Source organism: Solanum dulcamara, chromosome 9 (assembly GCF_947179165.1).
Source record: "Solanum dulcamara chromosome 9, daSolDulc1.2, whole genome shotgun sequence".
Taxonomy (NCBI): Eukaryota; Viridiplantae; Streptophyta; class Magnoliopsida; order Solanales; family Solanaceae; genus Solanum; species Solanum dulcamara.
The window spans coordinates 12,252,742-12,272,332 of record NC_077245.1 but is presented as its reverse complement, the minus strand read 5'-3'; the positions used below and the strand labels follow the sequence as shown (position 1 = coordinate 12,272,332).

Sequence of the window (19,591 nt, the reverse complement as noted above, 5' to 3'; positions counted from 1 at the left end):
GAATTTTAAAAGGTTTAACTAAGCAAGACTAAAATAGAGTATTTTGAGTGTAAATTCAATAATGTGATACATGAAGCAGACTTGATACCAAGAAAGAAAAATTTAAGTATATTGGGTCTTTGATCCAAGGAAATGGAGAGACTGGTAATGATATTACACATCGTATTGATGTGATATGGATGAAGTAGAGGCTTGCTGATGTATTTTTTTTTTTTTATAGTTTTCATTAGATTTAATAAATTAAATTTTAATTTCTTTTTACAAGAAATTAAAAATGTTAACTTTTAACAAATATAAAAAATCAAAACTATTAAGTGCATAATTAAGAACCATTTTTATTAACTTACGGTAAACTTAAAAGAATCAAAATTATTAACTTGCATGATTAAAGAGACCATATCGAAATACCTCAAACATGGGGGGACCCTTTCTGTCATTTTCTCCATAAACTTACAGGGGAAGGGGAATATCATTTGCACAGAAACCTCACGCCATCACTGTAATCTCGCCACCGATGCCGCCGTGAACCACTAGTTCTTCGCCGGTAAATCACTTCCTCTCTCGCTTCTGTCTTAACGCACTCATCACCACTGTTTTTGCCACCTGAAACCACCCTTTCCTTACCGCTGAAACACCCAAAACAGCTGCTAAACCCACCTGATTCCACCCCGTCACCCATCCGAAAACTACCGTCCCTTCCCCTCTCTGCTGTGGAAGCTTCATTGAGATCATCGGAAAAGAATCCTAACGACCCGCACGCTCTTCCCATTTCTGCAATTCTGGTGTTTGGGTTCGAGGTCGCGGTACGATTCTGCCAACGAGGCTTTCCGGTTTGTTTTCAGTTGTTCCAGGCTTGTTGTTTAATTTCGCCCCGAGATTTTGGGTTCGTAGTCGTTATCGGATTGAAGGATTGTTCTAACTTGAGGTCCATTCTCACTCTCCTTATAATTTTTTTCCTTTTCCTCTTGTTTTATCTGATAATTAATGATGATATCTTTGCTTATATGTTCATTTTAGCTTGTGTATGCGTATGAGTACATCATTTCCCTATTGGAAATTGTTTTCATGCTTATTTGTGAATTGATTTTACATTAGCAAGTCATGCAAGGATAACAAGTGAATTAGGATTTGGATTTGATAAAAGAGAATGGATGAACATTGGCTTGATTATCATGTCGAGTTAGTAATGAATCAAAGGATTTGGGCCTGAGATAGAATCGACTTGACGACGAAAACAACAACAACAACATATCCAGTGAAATCCCACAAGTGGGGTCTAGGTAGGATAGGATCTTCGCAGATCTTACCACTACCTCATGGAGATAGAGAGACTCTTTCCGAAAGACCCTCGGCTCAAAAGTTACAGTCCCAAGATAGGATCAACTTGACGGAGGCTTAATATTTTATTTCTGTTATTTCAGTCGGTTGGGTCGGTAGTGGCATGATTAGGCCGTCAATGTAATAGGAAAAATCATAGGCTTCTTTGGTTGGTTATGTGTTTACTTTTTTTTTTTAAAAAAAATTACTTATTTTTCGAAAAATTCCTTGAATTTCGAGGAGAATACCCCAGGATGTCGAGGGAAGCTTAATCTAGGATAGTATAGGTAGCATAGGTTTAGTATTTCAATACTCTTTTTTTATTTTGGACTGTAATAACTTTGGACATTGTTTTAAACACTATGCGTGTGATTGTTTGTTAGTGAGTTTGTCCATTTGAATTTAATTTGAGTCGACACAAGTCAATGAAGCGACAATGATAGAGCAACGGGATCTGAGGGGTGCCTCACACCTCTGTTAGGCCCTCAGCATGATGGTTTGAGTGGCTCGGGCATGGCTAGGGATTTACATAATGAACCTAGCCAAGACCCAATGCAATCAGTCAAGATTAAGTTCAATTGACAAGACCTTGGCAATGCCGTGGCTAAGGCATGACAAGGGCTGAGCAAAGCTAAGGCAAGGCAAAGCTATGATTGTTGCAAGGTCGTGGCTAAACAAGTTCGTGGGCTAAGTGTTGGACAAAGGAGGCAAAGACTGAGGAGACTGGACCTCAATGGCAAGCTGTGCGAGGCAGGACTTGGGCACAGTGCAGGCATGTGAGCAGGCGCGAGTTTGGGCGGCTTGAGGTAGATTTTGGCGCCAAAAGTGATGGTTGCCCGCGTGTACCTCACACATGCATGGGCAGTTGGGCGGTTGAGCAGTTTCTAGCCGTTTGGCCTTTGTCAGCATTGTAGATAAACTTGTTTAATTCGAATTTTGAATTTGACCTATCAATTGGTGATGTCAACTGACTCTGCAGGCACATGACTGGGTGCTGTGGCCTATTTATTGGCACAGGCAGGTAAGGCTGGTTTTGTGCGTTTCTTTGTGGCATGAGTTTAATACAAAGTTGGGACTTGTTCTTGTACGTGATTGTGTGTTTTTAAATTCGTAGGCATTGTCTAAGTGTGAAATGAGATTGAGGGAAAAGAAAGAAAGGTTGAGTCTAAAGTGTTAGGTTGGTGAAGTGGGTTAGATCTTCGTGAGTTGACCCCCTTACAACTGGTATCAGAGCAAAGAGTTTTGACACTAACAATGGCTGGCGGGAATAATTACAATGACTTATGAAAAAAGATTGCACGATTAGAAGCCATTCTGGGCATGATAACAAGCGATGAAGGCACGGTTGATGTTCTGACTCAAATTCAGGGCATTAATGTAGTGATGCAGACTTATCATAGGAATGTTGATGGCCAGTTGGCCGAGTTGCAGGCTTTTCATGAGTCTGTGGGTACATAAATTGAGGGCCTTAAGAAGGAAAACGAAGATCTGAAGACGGAGGTGACAATCCTTTGTCTGGCTATTGCAAATCTGCCCAGAGGAGGTGAAGAACATGCTAAGACCAAAGTTCTGAACCCAAGTCGTTTGATGGTGTTCGTGGTGCCAAAGAATTGGAAAATTTCTTGTGGGATCTGGAGCATTACTTTTCTAGTGCTCATGTCCCACGACAAGTTCGACTATTACAGTCCATTATTTTGGTGGTGATGCCATTCTTTGGTGGCGGACAAAGAATGCTGATGATGAGAGTGCAAACAGGACCAAGGTTGATACATGAAAAAAAACTCAGAGATGCACTTCGTGAAAAATTCCTGCCAAGTAACTCTTCTTGGGTTGCTAGGGACACGTTGAAATATTTGAAACAAGTGGGATCCATTCGTGAGTATGTGAAGGAATTCACATCATTTGTTGGATATTCAGAACATGTCCGACGAAGATAAGTTGCACAACTTTATTTCTGGCATGCAGAGGTGGGCACAAAATGAATTGCGCAAGTAGAAAGTTCAAGATCTGCCTAGTGCAATTGCTGCAACGGATGCCTTAATTGATTTTCGATCTAACAGTGTCATTACTGACACAACTCCTTCGTCTAAGACTAAGAGAAAGGAGAAAGGTAAAGACTGGAAGAAAGACAATCGAAGACAGAATGAAAATGACAAAGGAAAGGGGAAGATGGATGGTGCATCGTCCAGTCAAAGCAAGCTCACTAATGAAAAGGTTTGCTGGACTTATCAGAAACTAGGTCATCAGGCAAGGAACTTTCCTAAACAGGGCAAAATCGATGCTCTACTGGTTGAAGAGGAGAAACAGGTAAAGGGAAAGGGACAGGAAATTGCTACTTATGTTAATTTTTTGCGTTTGCTAAACACTTTGTCTAGTGTTAGTGAAATGGACATTGATGAAGATGCTGCTGTTGATGTTACCTACATAAATGCTGCTGAAACGGTGGATGACTTATTAGATGCCTATGAGACTCTAATGTACATTGACATGAACATCGGGGACAAGAGTGTGGTTACGATGGTGGATACTGGTGCGATTCATACTTTTGTTGCTTCGAAAATTGTCAAAGAGTATGGTTTGAAGGTGACTTATTGTACAACGAGAATGAAGGTAGTCAATTCTGCCGCACAACCAGGCTATGGCATGGCTCTTGACGTACCTCTGACAATAGTGCATTGGTTTGGTGTGCATAATCTGACTCTTGTAGCACTTGATGATTTCAACCTGCTGTTGGGAATTGAGTTTATGAGGAAATTCAAAGTTGCTCCTATTCCTCATTTAGATGGTCAGATGTTCATGGGTGAGAAGGACCCTGGATTTGTGAAAGGAATCCACCCCTTTGATGAGGGAAGTAAGGAGAATACTGGAATGCTGCACTACTGACTGCTATGGCTTTTGAGAAGGGCTTGAAGAAGGGTGAACCGACTTATCTTGCTGCCTTGGTTGAAGTGAAGTCGGATGTGCAGATTGAAGTTCCAAATGTTGTTGCTAAGTTGCTGACTGAGTACAATGATGTGATGCCTCCGGAACTGCCTAAAGAGTTGCCTCCAATGAGGGAAATTGATCGCAGGATTGAACTGATTCCTGGATCAGTGCCACCGGCATGATCTCCGTACCGCATGTCCCCATTGGAGTTTATTGAACTTCGCAAGCAATTGTCTGAGTTGCTTGATGCTGGAATGATTCAGCCTTCGAATGCTCCATTTGGTGCGCCTATCCTGTTCCAAAAGAAGTAAGATGATAGTCTTAGGATGTGTGTTGATTATAGGGCATTGAATAAAGTGAGTGTGAAGAACAAGTATCCGGTGCCGCTGATTCAAGACTTGCTGGATAGGTTGTCTAAGGCTAGTTTCTTTTTTCTAAGTTAGATTTAAGGTCTGGCTAATGGCAAGTGCGTATTGCTGAGGGGGATGCCCCAAAGACCACTTGTGTTACTAGATATGGTAGCTATGAATTCCTTGTAATGTCGTTTGGACTGTCTAATGCCCCGGCTACTTTCCGCAACTTAATGAACAATGTACTTTATGAGTATCTTGATGACTTTGTAGTAGTCTACTTAGATGATATAGTCATATATAGTAGGACTCTAGAAGATCATCTGCTGCATTTGAGAAAGTTGCTGCAACGACTTAGAGAATACCAACTCTATGTCAAGATGGAAAAATGTGAGTTTGCTAGTCGCGAAATAAAGTTTCTGGGCCATTTGGTAAGCGAAAAGGAAGTGCGCATGGACCCTAAGAAAGACAATTGTAGAATGGCAAGCACCCAGCGGGGGTTAAAGAATTGAGATCATTTTTAGGACTTGCAACTACTATAGGAAGTTCATAGTAGGATATTCAAAGAAGGCTGCCCCATTGACGAATTTGCTAAAGAAGAATGTGAAATGGGCTTGGTCAGAATCAAGAGAAAAGGCTTTTAATTCGTTAAAGAAGGCCATTGCATCTGAACCAATATTGCGTCTGCCTGACTTTGATCTTCCATTTGAGGTACACACTGATGCCTTTGATTATGCTATTGGCAGTGTGCTGGTGCAGGGTGAACATCCTGTTGCATTTGAGAGCAGAAAATTAAATCCTGTGAATCAAATGTATTTTGCTCATGAGAAGGAGATGGTGGCAGTACTCCATTGTCTTCAAATCTGGAGGGTGTATCTACTTGGAACGAAGTTTGTTGTCAAGATAGACAATGTGGCTAATACGTACTTCAAAACTCAACAGAAATTGAGTTTGAAGCAGGCTAGATGGCAAGAGATATTGGCTGAATATGACTTCGTGTAGGTACATAAACTAGGCAAGCAAAACCAAGTGGCTGATGTACTAAGTCGCAAAGAGGTATTTGTTGCTGTTTATGCAATTACTAGACTTGAATCTGATTTTCTTGATAAGATCAAAGTTAGTGCTTCATATGATTCATTATATGTTAAGTTAATGGATCACGTGAAGGAAGAGGGTACAATTAGATGGTATTGGATCGAGGACGATCTGCTCTATTTCAAAAGGGGGAAAATCGTTGTTCCTCAAGGTGATGGGATGCGAAGAAAACTACTAAAAGAGACACATGATACTGTTTATGCTGGGCATCCAGGTGTTGAAAGAATGATGGCATTGTTGTCCCGAAATTATTTTTAGCCAAAGATGGAAGATGACATCGAGGCCTATGTGAAATCATGTCTAGTGTGTCAACTGGACAAGACAGAAAGGAGGAAGGAAGCTGGGTTACTTCGGCCTCTATCTATTGCGGAGCGTCCGTGGGCTTCTATTTCAATGGATTTCATTAGTGGATTTCCAAGAGTGAATGACAAAGCATCAATCATGGTTGTGGTTGACATGTTCTCAAAATACGGTATCTTTATTGCTGTCCCTACTTTGTGTTCTTCTGAAATAGTTGTTGAGTTATTCTATAAGAATGTTGCAAAGAATTTTGGTGTTCCATTGGATATAGTGAGTGATCGTGATGCTAGGTTTGCTGGTCGGTTCTGGACTGCTTTGTTTAAAATGATGGGTACTGATTTGGAGTTCTCAACGACAAACCACCCACAAACTGATGGACAGACTGAAAGGATCAATCATCTGCTTGAAGAATATCTCAGACACTACGTGACTGCAAGTTAGAGGAGGTGCACAGTTTTGCTACAACCTGCATAGGTGGTCAGCAACAGAGAAGAGTCCATTTAAGTTGGTGTTGGGCATTCAACCTAACACACCATTGGAAGTTGCTAAGTCTAAATCACAAGGCAGTTGTCCTGCTGCTTAGAGGTATGCGCGAGACAAACAAGAGTTGTTAGATGAGACACAAGACAGCTTGAGGAAGGCAGCAAAACGGATGAAGATGTATGCTGACAAACATCGGCGTGCTTTGGAATTTTAGGTTGGGGATAAGGTGTTGCTAAAACTTACTCCCCAAATTTAGAAGAAAATCAGTAGCAAGATGATTCATCGTGGACTGATTTCGAAATATGATGGACCTTTTGAAGTCATAGAGAAGGTGGGTGAAGTTGCTTATCGGTTGAACTTGCTGGAAAGGTTAAAAATTCACCCTACATTCCATGTGAGTTTTCTGAGGCCTTTTCATGAAGATGCTGAGGATCCAACAAGGTCAGCAACCAGATGTGCTCGTCTTGTTATAAGAAAAATTTGAATAACAACTTGAGAGGATTCTGGATCATAGGACTTTAGGTCAAAGCAAGAAGAATCGGCGAACAGAATTTCTGGTTCAATGGAAAGGGAAGCCAGTGTGTGATGCTACATGGGAGAAAGTTTCATCTTTGTGGCAGTTTGAAGACGAGATCAAGGCGTACTTAGATTCTGCCTCATCGAGGACGATGAGCTCATCTTGGTAGGGGAAGTTTGTTAGGCCCTTAGCTTGATGGTTCGAGTGGCTCGGGCATGGCTAGGGATTTACATGATGAACCTAGCCAACGCCCAATGCAATCAGTCAAGATTAAGTTCAATTGACAAGACCTTGACAATATCGTGACTAAGGCATGCAAGGCAAGACGTGGCTAAGGCATGACAAGGGCTGGGCAAAGCTAAGGCAAGGCAAGGCTATGATCGTGGCAAGGTCGTGGCTAAACAAGTTCGTGGGCTAAGTGCTGGACAAAGGAGGCAAAGGCTGAGGAGATTGGACCACAATGGCAAGCTGTGCAAGGCAGAACCTGGGCAGAGTGCAGGCACGTGGGAAGGCGCGAATTTGGGCGGCCAAAAGCATATTTTGGCGCCAAAAGTAAAGGCTGCCCGCGTGTGCCTCGTACATGCGTGGGCAGTTGGGCAGTTTCTAGCCGTTTGGCCTTTATCAGCATTGTAGATAAACTTGTTTAATTCGAATTTTGAATTTGGCCTATCAGTTGGGGATGTCAACTGACTCTGCAGGCATATGACTTACATGTGAGTGAGTGTTGTGGCCTATTTGTTGGCACAGGCAGAGAGTTATTGGGTCAAATTTTTGCAAGGCTGATTTTGTGTGCTTCTTTGTGGCACGAGTTTAATACAAAGTTGAGACTTGTTCTTGTACGTGCTTTTGTATTTCTAAATTCGTAGGCATTGTCTAAGTGTGAAACGAGATTGAGGGAAAAGAAAGAAAGGTTGAGTCTAAAGTGTTAGGTTGGCGAAGTGGGTTAGATCATCGTGAGTTGACCCCCTTACACCTTCCCCTCGGCCAACAGAATTCCTTAACTGGAATAGCTGTCGTAAATTGGTTTTGGAGTCTAATGTATTTTTTTTTATAGGGATCTTTGTTTTAAATGGTGACTTGACACACCAAAACTTGATGCCAACTCCATTTTTATAAATCCATTTGAAAAATACAATCTTTTTCACTTTCAATCTTGAAAACCCTTTGATCTATTAAATACAAATCTCTTGTGAAAAAAGGGGTGTGACACTAATATCTCCAAGTATTGGTATGAATTACTAATATGATTTTCTTGTAGAGTTGTGAGTGGAAGGAATGATATCTTGAGTTTTCTGCTAGGATACACCATACTGCTATATACCATTGAAACTGCATCATTTGATTGGGAGAAGTCTTCTTATTTTTCTCCTGGAATTTGAAGGAATGCCAAAAGTTAGAGACAGAACGGAAGATTTTAAAGATGTTGCACGTCGATCAGCATTGTCTTTGGGATATGATGAGGTACATTAACTTATTCAGTTCATCACTTTTCTCTATCCTTGTTCGAAAGGATTATGTAGCGTGTTGTGAAATGTCTTGAAGAATCTTCATGTTCATATGACCCCTACAGTCCTTTGTGTATTACGTTGAGTATGATTGTGCATATAGCTTCAGTAATTTCCTTACGTATCAATTGTTCATACCATCCTGGATCAAATGCTCGGTTTTATAATTAAACTGATCAAGATTTTTTTGTGGTTGCAAATGTCTGGCAATTTTGTTTTCATTGTAGATGATTTATAATTCTCTTGTTCGCATGAGAACTATTCCATATAATTAAACTTCAACACTCTCTTTCCTCTATTTTTAGCCTATGTCATACTACCATCAGATCTTAGTTTATATGTCCTCTGAACTTAGATTTTTGCTGACAGTCTAAGACTGCTGCCTTATTGGCATCTTTTATCATGCATAAACCTCGGCAAAGGTCAGGATTCACCAGAGCTGCGCTTAAAACGGTATACTTGTTTACATCTAATGCTTATTTTCTTTTTTTATGTTGTTTGTGCTTTAGATTTTGTATTCTTATGTTCATAAATAATCACAAACCAAATTTTTATTTGTCAGCTGGAGAGCATTGGGACTCTGGAGCAATTTTTGATGAAAAACAAGAAGGATTATGTTGATCTGCACCGTACAACTGAACAAGAGAGGGATAGCATTGAGCATGAAGTAAGATTGCATATTTTGATATCTGTTTTCTTTCTTCCCTTGCTGTACCTTTTTCCTTTTTTTTTTTTTTGGATTTCAGAACAGGACAGTTGTAGCTAGACTATCTTCTTCTTGCTGCTATGCTGATGTACATAGATATATTTTATTTGTGATGCACGATGCTCTCTTATCAAATATATGTTGATGAAAACAAAGGGGTGTTTCAGTTTGCAAATATGATTAGGCCACATCACGAGGGTGAGGTTGGAGTTGGGATTACCTATTTGAGACAATTTTGCTGTTTTGCCTCTATTATGTGGTGATTTGCAATTTTTTGTATTTAAGAAAATATCAATCATCTTTCAATTTTAAACTAGTTGGGACGGCTATAGGTCTTTTATATCTACTCCCATATCCCGCTATGTTTGGATCCATTTTATTTTAATACTTGAAATAAGTATGCTTTCAAGGCAAAAGAAAAAAGAGTATCCTTTCAAGGCAAATTAGGGATTAGCTAAAATTAAATGTTCACAAAGTCTCACGCTTATATCGCTGGGTTCAAATGCAAGTGTAAGAACAACTATGCCTTTATCCAAGTCAATTGGTATCATCCATATGGTTCCTCCTCTTCCATTGCATAATATGCTTACCTCATGATTCTGAGTCTACTACTTACCTTTAGAACTTTTAATCACCAGAGTATCACATCTTTGAAGTAGTGCTTTCAGAGGTTTATGTAGGACATGCCCTAATCATCTCATATAATGTTCTCTTAGGTTATCCTCTATGCATGCTACTTACACTTGCTAAAAATAGAAGAGAAAAGTCATACAAAGTTATATACAAATCACTAGCCCTTTTTTGCATTTTCTAATAGATTCATTCAGTAACTTTCACAACAATCGAAATTTGACCTCCTCTGCCTTTGCTACTTGTTCTTTCTATCTGATGTGGTAACTTATAATCTTTTCAAATTGTTTATGGCAAGCATCAATCTTAACATCTATATTCATACAACACTCATCTTGTGGACATGTTGGCTTTTGGACCCAACATTTACTCCAATATAATGTTATTGGTATCAAGTCATTCTATAGCACTTGCCTTTTTCTTTGTTAATTATCACCCACATAGACCTCTTGTAGCATTCCTCTATTTGCTCTCTTCTCTCTCCTCTCATCTTCCAACGGTAAGTGACTCCCCCACCCCCACCCCCTACCCCCCTGACCCCCCCATCTCCATCCCACCTACACCCAGGCCAACACCTCCCCTAGCGGCCTCCGGCGAAGACTATTTCCGGCCAGATCTCCCCCCCTTCTGTTCTCTCTCTTCATCTCTTCCTTCCTTCTTCTTTGTATTTTTTTTCTCTTCTCCTTTTTCCTCTTTGACTGCGATCGAAAATCCTCCACCAGTAGATTTTCGGGCAGTTTTTGCACAGGTATTTCGGTATTTCCGGCGAATGAACAGTTTCCGGCGAGTGAACAGTATTTCCGGCACGTGAACAGTGTTTCCGGCACGTGAACAGTGTTTCAGGCACGTGAACAGTGTTTCCAGCGCGCGAACAATATTTCCGGCGTGAACCAGGTTCTTTTCAACTGGAGTTGGTACCTCCGGTTTCCAAATATTCTTTGTTCATACACTTGTCGTTATATTTTGCTGACTTTAGACCATTTAATACTTTAGTAGTTCATACGCGTTTTCGTGGCTTTGGATAGTGATGGTGGATTAGGGTCATGTTCTCATTTAGGGTCGGGGACGAGGGTAAGGAGGGGTAAATGGGTTAAAGGAGAGTCTAGACTAAGAGTAGGTTCTTGGAACATTGGGACGTTAACGGGAAAGTCAATAGAGCTAGTTAAGATTCTTAAGAAAAGGAAGATTAATATAGCTTGTGTCCAAGAGACCAAATGGGTAGGTACTAAAGCTAAAGAGGTAGACGGGTATAAGCTTTGGTTCTCTGGTAGATCAAAGTATAGGAATGGGGTAGGCATTTTAGTAGACAGTGATCTAAGGGATCAGGTGGTGGAGGTTAGGAGAATCACTGATAGGATGATGTCGATTAAGGTGGTCATTGAAGGGACCACTTTGAACATTATTAGTGCTTATGCGCCGCAAGCGGGCTTAGTAGAGGAGGAGAAGAGGCGCTTTTGGGAGGATTTGGACGAGTTAGTGGGAAGCATACCGCCTACTGAGAAGCTTTTCGTGGGAGGTGACTTCAATGGGCACATCGGGTCTATTTCGGGAGGGTATGACGATGTGCATGGAGGCTTTGGTTTTGGGGACAGAAATGGAGGAGGAGTTTCACTTTTGGAGTTCGCAAGAGCTTTTGGGTTGGTGATAGTTAATTCGAATTTTCCAAAAAAGGAGGACCATTTGGTAACCTTCAGTAGTTCGGTGGCTAAGACTCAGATAGACTTTTTACTCCTTAGGAAGGATGATAAAGGTCTGTGCAAAGACTGCAAGGTCATTCCGATAGACAACCTTACAACCCGACATAAGCTCTTGGTAATGGATTTAGGGATCAAGATGACGAGGAAGAAGAGGGTCGGGAATGATCGACCTAGGATCAGATGGGGGAGTTTGACCACGGCTAGTGCTCTAGAGATGGGAGAGAAATTGAAGGACATGGGGGCCTGGAATAGTAGTGGGGATGCGAACAGTATGTGGGATAGGACGACTAGTTGTATTAGGGTTGTAGCAAGGGAAGTGTTGGGAGTCTCGACAGGCAGTCGTAGTCGACATCAAGGGGACTGGTGGTGGAATGTAGAAGTGCAAGGGAAGGTGGAAGCAAAGAAAATGGCATACGCGAAGTTGATAGAAAGCACGGATGAGGTGGAGGAGTGGACGAATAAGGAACTTTATAAGATGGCGAAGAAGGAGGCGAAGTCGGCTGTTTCGACGGCAAAAACGATAGCTTTTGAACGCCTCTATGCTGAACTAGAAGAAAAAGGTGGGGATAGGAAATTGTTCAAGCTAGCCAGGGCGCGGGCGAGAAGGGAACGCGATGTGGACCAAGTGAAGTGTATTAAGGACGAGCATGGAAAAGTATTGGTAGAAGAGACTCTCATTAAACAGAGGTGGCAGTCATACTTCCATAAACTCTTGAATGACGTAGGGGACAGAGACTTTGTGTTGGGAGATTTGGAACATACAGAGAGGCGTCGCAATTTTGGATATTGCAGGAGTATTAAGGTCGAAGAGGTTAAGGGTGCTGTTCGTAGGATGCGCTGGAGAAGAGCAACCGGACCTGACGAGATTCCTGGGGAATTTTGGAAGAGTGCCAGCTTGGTAGGTTTGGAGTGGCTGACTAGGTTATTTAATGTCATCTTTAAAACGGCAACGATGCCCGAAGAATGGAGGTCGAGTGTAATGATCCCTCTATACAAAAACAAAGGGGATATCCAGAGTTGCAACAACTATAGAGGTATCAAGTTACTAAGCCACACTATGAAAGTGTGGGAAAGAGTGGTGGAGATGAGGGTGAGGAGAGGCGTGTCTATTTCAGAGAACCAGTTCGGATTTATGCCGGGATGCTCAACTACAGAAGCCATCCATCTTATGAGGAGACTGGTGGAGCAATATAGGGAGAGGAAGAGGGACTTGCATATGGTATTCATCGACTTAGAAAAGGCCTACGATAAAGTTCCAAGAGAGATACTATGGAAATGTTTGGAGGCTAAAGATGTACCTGTGGCATACATTAGGGTGATCAAGGACATGTATGAGGGAGCCAAAACCAGGGTAAGGACAGTAGGAGGGGACTCAGAGCATTTCCCAGTTGGGATGGAGTTGCATCAAGGATCAGCTCTAAGTCCATTTTTATTTTCCTTGGTAATGGATGCATTGACGCGACAAATTCAAGGTGAGGTGCCATGGTGTATGCTTTTCGCGGATGACATAGTCCTGATTGATGAGACTCGTAGTGGAGTTAATGCTAAGATGGAGGATTGGAGACATACCTTGGAGTCTAAAGGGTTTAAGCTGAGTATGACCAAGACAGAGTACTTAGAGTGCAAGTTTAGTGAGACACCTCACGAGGTTGGCGTGGAAGTTAAGCTTGGTGCCCAAGCTATTCAAAAGAGAAGTAGTTTCAAGTATCTTGGGTCTATCATGCAAGGCAGCGGGGAAATTGACGATGATGTCACACATCGTATTGGGGCAGCGTGGATGAAATGGAGGCTCGCTTCCGGAGTGCTATGCGATAAGAAGGTGCCACCACAACTTAAGGGCAAATTCTACAAAGTGGTGGTTAGACCGGCTATGTTGTATGGGGCAGAGTGTTGGCCAGTTAAGATCTCTCACATTCAAAAGATGAAAGTTGCCGAGATGAGAATGTTGAGATGGATGTGTGGTCACACCAAGAGCGACAGGATTAGAAATGAGGCTATTCGGGACAAGGTAGGAGTGGCCTCGGTGGAAGACAAGATGCGGGAAATGCGACTGAGATGGTTTGGGCATGTGAAGAGGAGAGACACAGATGACCCAGTGAGAAGGTGTGAGAGGTTGGCTATGGATGGCTACAGAAGAGGTAGGGGTAGGCCGAAGAAGTATTGGGGAGAGGTGATTAGACATGACATGACTCAGTTACAGCTTACCGTGGACATGACCTTAGATAGGAGGCTGTGGAGGACCCACATTAGGGTAGAAGGCTAGTACATAGTCTCGTTATTCTTCCCTATTCATAGGCGCACTAGCACATTACAATTCCTTGTACTCTCATTTATGCTATTTCTGTTACTATTTATTGCTTTCAGTACTTTTGATTACTCTATTTTATCTGTGATGCCTTCGTGGTTTATTTTTCTATAGTGCTTTGAATTTTTTTAACTTTATCTGACCCCCTTTTCCGCTTTTTTTTTGAGCCGAGGGTCTCTCGGAAACAGCCGTCCTACCTTGGTAGGAGTAAGGTCTGCGTACAATCTACCCTCCCCAGACCCCACGTTGTGGGATTTCACTGGGTTGTTGTTGTTGTTGTTGTTGTATTTTTATCTATCATGTCATTCTTTTAGTAAACTGGGTCTGTATATCTGAATTGTATACATTCTGGTACCACAGTTGTGTCCAATCTCACTTCACCTGCATTTTTCTTATGGGGCCTAATGTTGCAGTGCATGATTTCTCTAAGAATTATTCAAAAGGCAGTCAATTGGTATGAAAGACATAATGTTATGAGAAGGGGCGTTTTTTCCTTAGTTTTAGGTATGGATCTAGTAAAAGAGTAAATCTAACATAATAACACTCCAAGAAAGATTCTTTCTGTTTTTGGTCTGGTTGGCAGGGATGACCAAGGGCAGTCTATTGAAAAAGTGAGTCCTGATCCGCAGTTCCCGTTTCATGGAATCATAATCCCAAACTCCTCCTGGACCTTGGATAAGTGTTCAGTAGCTCATTGTTGCTTTTAGGGTTAGCCCACATTTGTAATTTTTAAAACCAGGAGAAGAACAGTGTATGATGGAATAAATTAGCCCTGCTATACATCTTGAACATTTTTCTGAAGTTCGATCTTCTTGTTTTTTCATTTTCAGTTTTTATATTGCTAAACGAATTTTTAATATTTTTATAAACAATATTAAGTTCAGTGGCAATAATATAGATCCTGAGATATTACTAAGAGTATTACGGATGAAAGCCAATAGAAATTGGTTGGTGGTTACAGTACTCTAACTCCAAGGTTGACTGTAAACTATGACCTACTGAATTGGCACTTCTGCACCAAGGTGCTGTGTTTGATTTATTCTCCTGCCATTTACTATAGTCAATTTCTTATGAAAAGTTGAAAACTACATCTTTGTTTAATCCCTTGAAATATTTGATAAAATTGCGTCTCATTTTCCTTCTTGTCCACCTTTGTGGTTGACTTCTTATTGTGCAGCTTTGTTTTGAATGCTAATTCACTTAATCAAGATTGTGAAGTTAGAGTTAAAAAAACTTGGAAGGATTTTACTAACACAACTTTCTTCAGGTTACTATTTTTGTAAAATCATGCAAAGAGCAGATAGACGTTCTCAGAAATAGTATAAACGAGGAAGATGCAAATTCAAAGGGATGGCTTGGTTTGAAGGGTGACAATCTAAATGCTGATACTATAGCACACAAGCATGGAGTGGTATGGTTGCTACATACAATATAGTGATCAAATATTCTCATAATTTGATTAGGACTGCTTCCTGATACATCTCTTCCAGTTTCCACTTTCCACTGGTATTTGGAAATTCTGAAGTAACTTTGTCGATACTGTTTGAATTAAAGATATTACTAGGTGACCTGTGATGTTAGAGGAGTTAGAGCCTGTTTGGATTTTTGTTATTTTGGCAAGTTCTTATAAGCACTTTTTAACTTTACCCAAACACTCAAAATTGTTTAAAAGCTATTTTAGCTTAAAAGCACCTAAAATAAGCCAATTCAAATGGGCAGTTAATGTTGTGTCCTTGTCTTTGATGTGACTCTATTAGTAGAATACACTTATATCCATGTGACTATTCTTTTGATAACGGGTTCATGTGTCTATGTTAGATACTTCAGCTTAAAAATTAATTTTATTTAGCTATTTGGAAAGTTGATATTTTTGTGTAATTTTCTACAATCAGCAGAATACTGTCGTAATTGTCATATTACAGTTATTTTGTCCCCCATTCTCTGGGGTTTCTTACTTTCTATGAATAACCTGTTTTAAATAGAGAAATTATGTAAATGATCTCTGATGTCAGCAGTAGTACTTCAAAATTGTTGTCTTCATTATGATTCTATTTGAAGAGTATTCATGTTCCTATTTTAAATTTGGATCTCTTACTGCTGCAGATTTTCTTTCCCTGAATTTTTCTTCTTAGAAAGTGGATGTGTGGTGTGGTAGTTCTGTGATTTGCCTAACACATTACTGAGTCGTATTGGCATACTCCTGCAACTGCAGATGGAGTAATTGAAGTCTCTAGATTGTGGTGATTGTTAATACCTCTTGATGATGTAAATTTAGTTTTTCAACCTACCCGATGGTCTGTAATCAGATGAAAGTAGGTCTAAAGCTGTTTCTTTTACTTGTTTGCAAACTGCCTCTTGTGTACACTAAGAGTGAGGCTGAAGATGTAAAAGAAAAAGAAAAAGAAAAAGAAAAGATCTTTTAGAATATAGTGCCGAGGCATTTGAAAGCATATTTCTTCTGGTTTATCATGAGATCCACAGTAGGTGAAAGTGCTTTAGTAGTATATACATCTAATGGTGCACTGCTGTGCTTTTCATTCTTGGAGTGTGGATGCATCCCATATTCATTGTTTGCTTTTGTACTGCAGGTTTTAATTTTAAGTGAAAAGCTTCACTCTGTCACATCACAGTTTGACCAGTTGCGGGCAGTGCGCTTTCAAGATGCTATTAACCGAGTGACACCAAGAAGGAAACGTAATAACACTACCAAATCAAATGCTACAGAGACCTCTGCTTCTAGTAGTTTGGACCCCGACATGAAAAGGGACTCTGAGGGTCTCAGGGACCCTGATACACAAGCAGCACCTATAAGAGTCCAAGAACAACTTTTGGACGATGAAACACGTGCCCTCCAGGTAAGTGGGAAGTTTGCTGATAGAGGATTTTGTTCTGGCAAACAAGCATTCTTAAAGCTAGAAATCACATATACTCCGTTCCTGTACACTTACCTACTATGATCACTCGAATGGTGCAGGTAGAGCTGAACAGTCTCCTGGATTCTGTTCAAGAAACAGAAACAAAGATGGTGGAAATGTCTGCGTTAAACCATCTTCTGTCTACTCATGTTTTGCAACAGGCCCAACAGATGGAGCTTTTATATGAGCAGGTTAGCGGTATTGTTGCTATTTTACTTTCTAGTTGGATAGAGCTTTTATCATGTTAAACATGCCAACAAAATCATTTTATCTCACTTTGTTTAAGTAATTCAGACAATCTCTGCATTTTCTCTATTAACTTTGCCATTTGTAACCATCTCCTAGTTGGAACTAACTAACATCAGAATTCGCAGATCTTTCATTATTCCATGTCTACTCTTTATGCTGTTATACTTTAATTTGTTCATTAAGCATATCAAGCATTCTAAGTCCCCATTTGCCTCCTGAGCTTAACAATTGTCAGCAATAGACATACATGCATGACAAGAAAAGAAGAAAGAAAGATTATAAAATAATGAAACCATGGAAGACGTGTTTGTACATGGTCCCGGCCACATGTTTCTTTGAAGTGCATTGAACAGATTTTAGAATGATATCTTCCACTGGAAGATATGAAATGAAAAACTGGGGATTCATATAACTGATTCCAACTTGTTTGGACTGAGACGTATTTGTGTTGTTGTTATTCTTCCATTGGCAGATCATGTCATTATAAATTGTATCCTGCTGTATTAAGTATTAAGAAGTTAATCCGCTAGTTGGGTTTTGATAACTGTATACTTCACGGAAGTTCTCGGTGAAGTCTATGCCTTCTTCGAGTTTCAACTGGTATGAATTTATGGTTTTTTATTTCAGGCAGTTGAAGCTACCCAAAATGTGGAACTTGGTAACAAAGAACTGTCACAAGCCATTCAACGGAACAGCAGCAGCAGAACTTTTCTTTTGCTCTTTCTATTTGTACTTACATTTTCAATCCTCTTCCTTGATTGGTACAGTTAATTATAGGATTTCTCACGCTATTTTTTTTTGTCTTGCAAAGTAACGGAGTATAGAGCGTAAATTGTCCAACTAAAGTTGCGTAACTTTACTAGAAATTTGGGGGCAGTTATCTGTTGTATTTGCTGCTTTATTATTTGTACTGCTATTATTATTACTTGCTCATGCCAGCAGTTCCATCATATTGAACTTAGATTCCATTTTAAAATACAAAATACATGGCTTTGATGGGATATATCTTTTCAACTTGGACCTCTAAACATAACATAATTTTCAAATAATATAACTTACGATTACATATATCATAATTTATAGTACATATATTATAATTCAAATAACTATGAAGTATAATATATATTAATATGAGTTTAAGTTATGTGTAGTAATTTGATGATGAATTAAGATCTCCGGTCTATTTACAAAATGAATAGAATAAAATGATTTTATTAAATTTATTTTTAATGAAAGTATAGACCTCATAAAAAGAAAAGAACGTAAAACTAAAAAAAAGAATTACAAGTAGACTAGAAATCAATTCTTTTGCACTTTTGCTCCTATTTTGCCGGTCTTTAATTTTCACTCCTCATAAGAAAAAAAGATAAATATACTCTCGAACTATCGTAAATGCGATGTGTATATCCTTTGTTATACTTTTAGGACATCAATGTGCTTACCGTCCAAATTTTGGAGTGTATATGTCCATAAACTGTTTGAAATGAACAAAAATGTCTTTCATTTATAGTTTTGTCCAAAAATGTCACTGCCGTTAATATTTTGGTCCAGAAATGTCATTGTTGTTGATAGTTTAGTCTAAAAATATTTCTATTGTTACAAAATGGGTCAAAAATGTCCTTTTTCGAATATATATATATATATATATATATATATATATATATATATATATATATATATATTTAAAAAAATAAATCTTGTTCCTTATAAAAATATTACTTTTAAGGAACTCTATTCTTGTTTTCTTTCTTTTTAAACCACTTTAAGTAATAAAAATGTAGGAAAATATATTTTTCTTCTTAATCTCATTTTAACAATTAAAATAAAATAATTTCATGTACTCTAAGTTTTAACGGATAATATATGTCACGACCCAACCCACTTGGCCGTGAGGGCACCTACTCTATGATCTAAGTAGGAGAATCCTTAACCCCTTATATAAAAACATTGCAGAATTTAAATCAACAACCTGATTAATTAAGCCAAAAGTTTATAAAAATATGAAGTAATCACTTGTATAAGAATAACACATAAAATTCCCTATGGATGCTAGTCTAAAACAGGTACAAGAGCTGCTAAGAGTAGAAATAAACTAAAATACCAATGACCCAGCTTCCACCAAGAGGAAGGAAAAATAGAAGCTTCTGGAGGATCGTCTTCGTCTTCACCTAAAAGACATAACTGATCCTGCAACTAGACTATGCCAAGTGACATAGCAAGAGTAGTATCAGTACAAACAACATGTACTAGTAGGTATCATCGTTCAATCTGATACCCACCGCGTAATATATGAACAGAAAAATAAAAGATATCATAATAATTAAGTTTATCACTTTATCCACTCCAACCAAATAAGTACACTCCTTACTCTCACCTAAGGTGTTCACCACTCCAAACTTCAGAGCTCCACTACCACCTTAGTTACAACTTAAGACCTGTCGGTTATGATCCCTACCTTACAATTGCTCAATCAACTAACAGTCTCCACCCAACAACCTTAACCACTCACTTGTTCCACCCAACCATCATTGGTATTAGATCAATTGCCTCACGACACAGGGCCTAGCCCTCTCACACCCACACTTTCTACTTGACCC

At 39.6% G+C, this 19,591-nt stretch overlaps 1 protein-coding gene across 3 annotated transcripts; it reads left to right on the top strand.

Moving 5' to 3' along the window:
- Positions 1–396: 396 nt before the first annotated feature.
- Positions 397–17,927, top strand: LOC129904706 (syntaxin-81-like). 3 transcript variants are annotated; one of them, XM_055980283.1, is made up of 8 exons: positions 397–925; positions 8,369–8,448; positions 8,862–8,945; positions 9,055–9,159; positions 15,098–15,241; positions 16,419–16,685; positions 16,805–16,936; positions 17,622–17,927. In XM_055980283.1, the coding sequence occupies exons 2-8, from the start codon at positions 8,371–8,373 to the stop codon at positions 17,763–17,765; spliced, it is 954 nt and encodes a 317-aa protein (XP_055836258.1). In that variant the 5' UTR covers positions 397–925; positions 8,369–8,370; the 3' UTR covers positions 17,766–17,927. The 3 variants fall into 3 exon arrangements, with proteins under 3 accessions (XP_055836258.1, XP_055836259.1, XP_055836260.1); XM_055980284.1 differs by having other exon boundaries at positions 8,287–8,448; XM_055980285.1 differs by having other exon boundaries at positions 8,246–8,448.
- Positions 17,928–19,591: the final 1,664 nt, after the last annotated feature.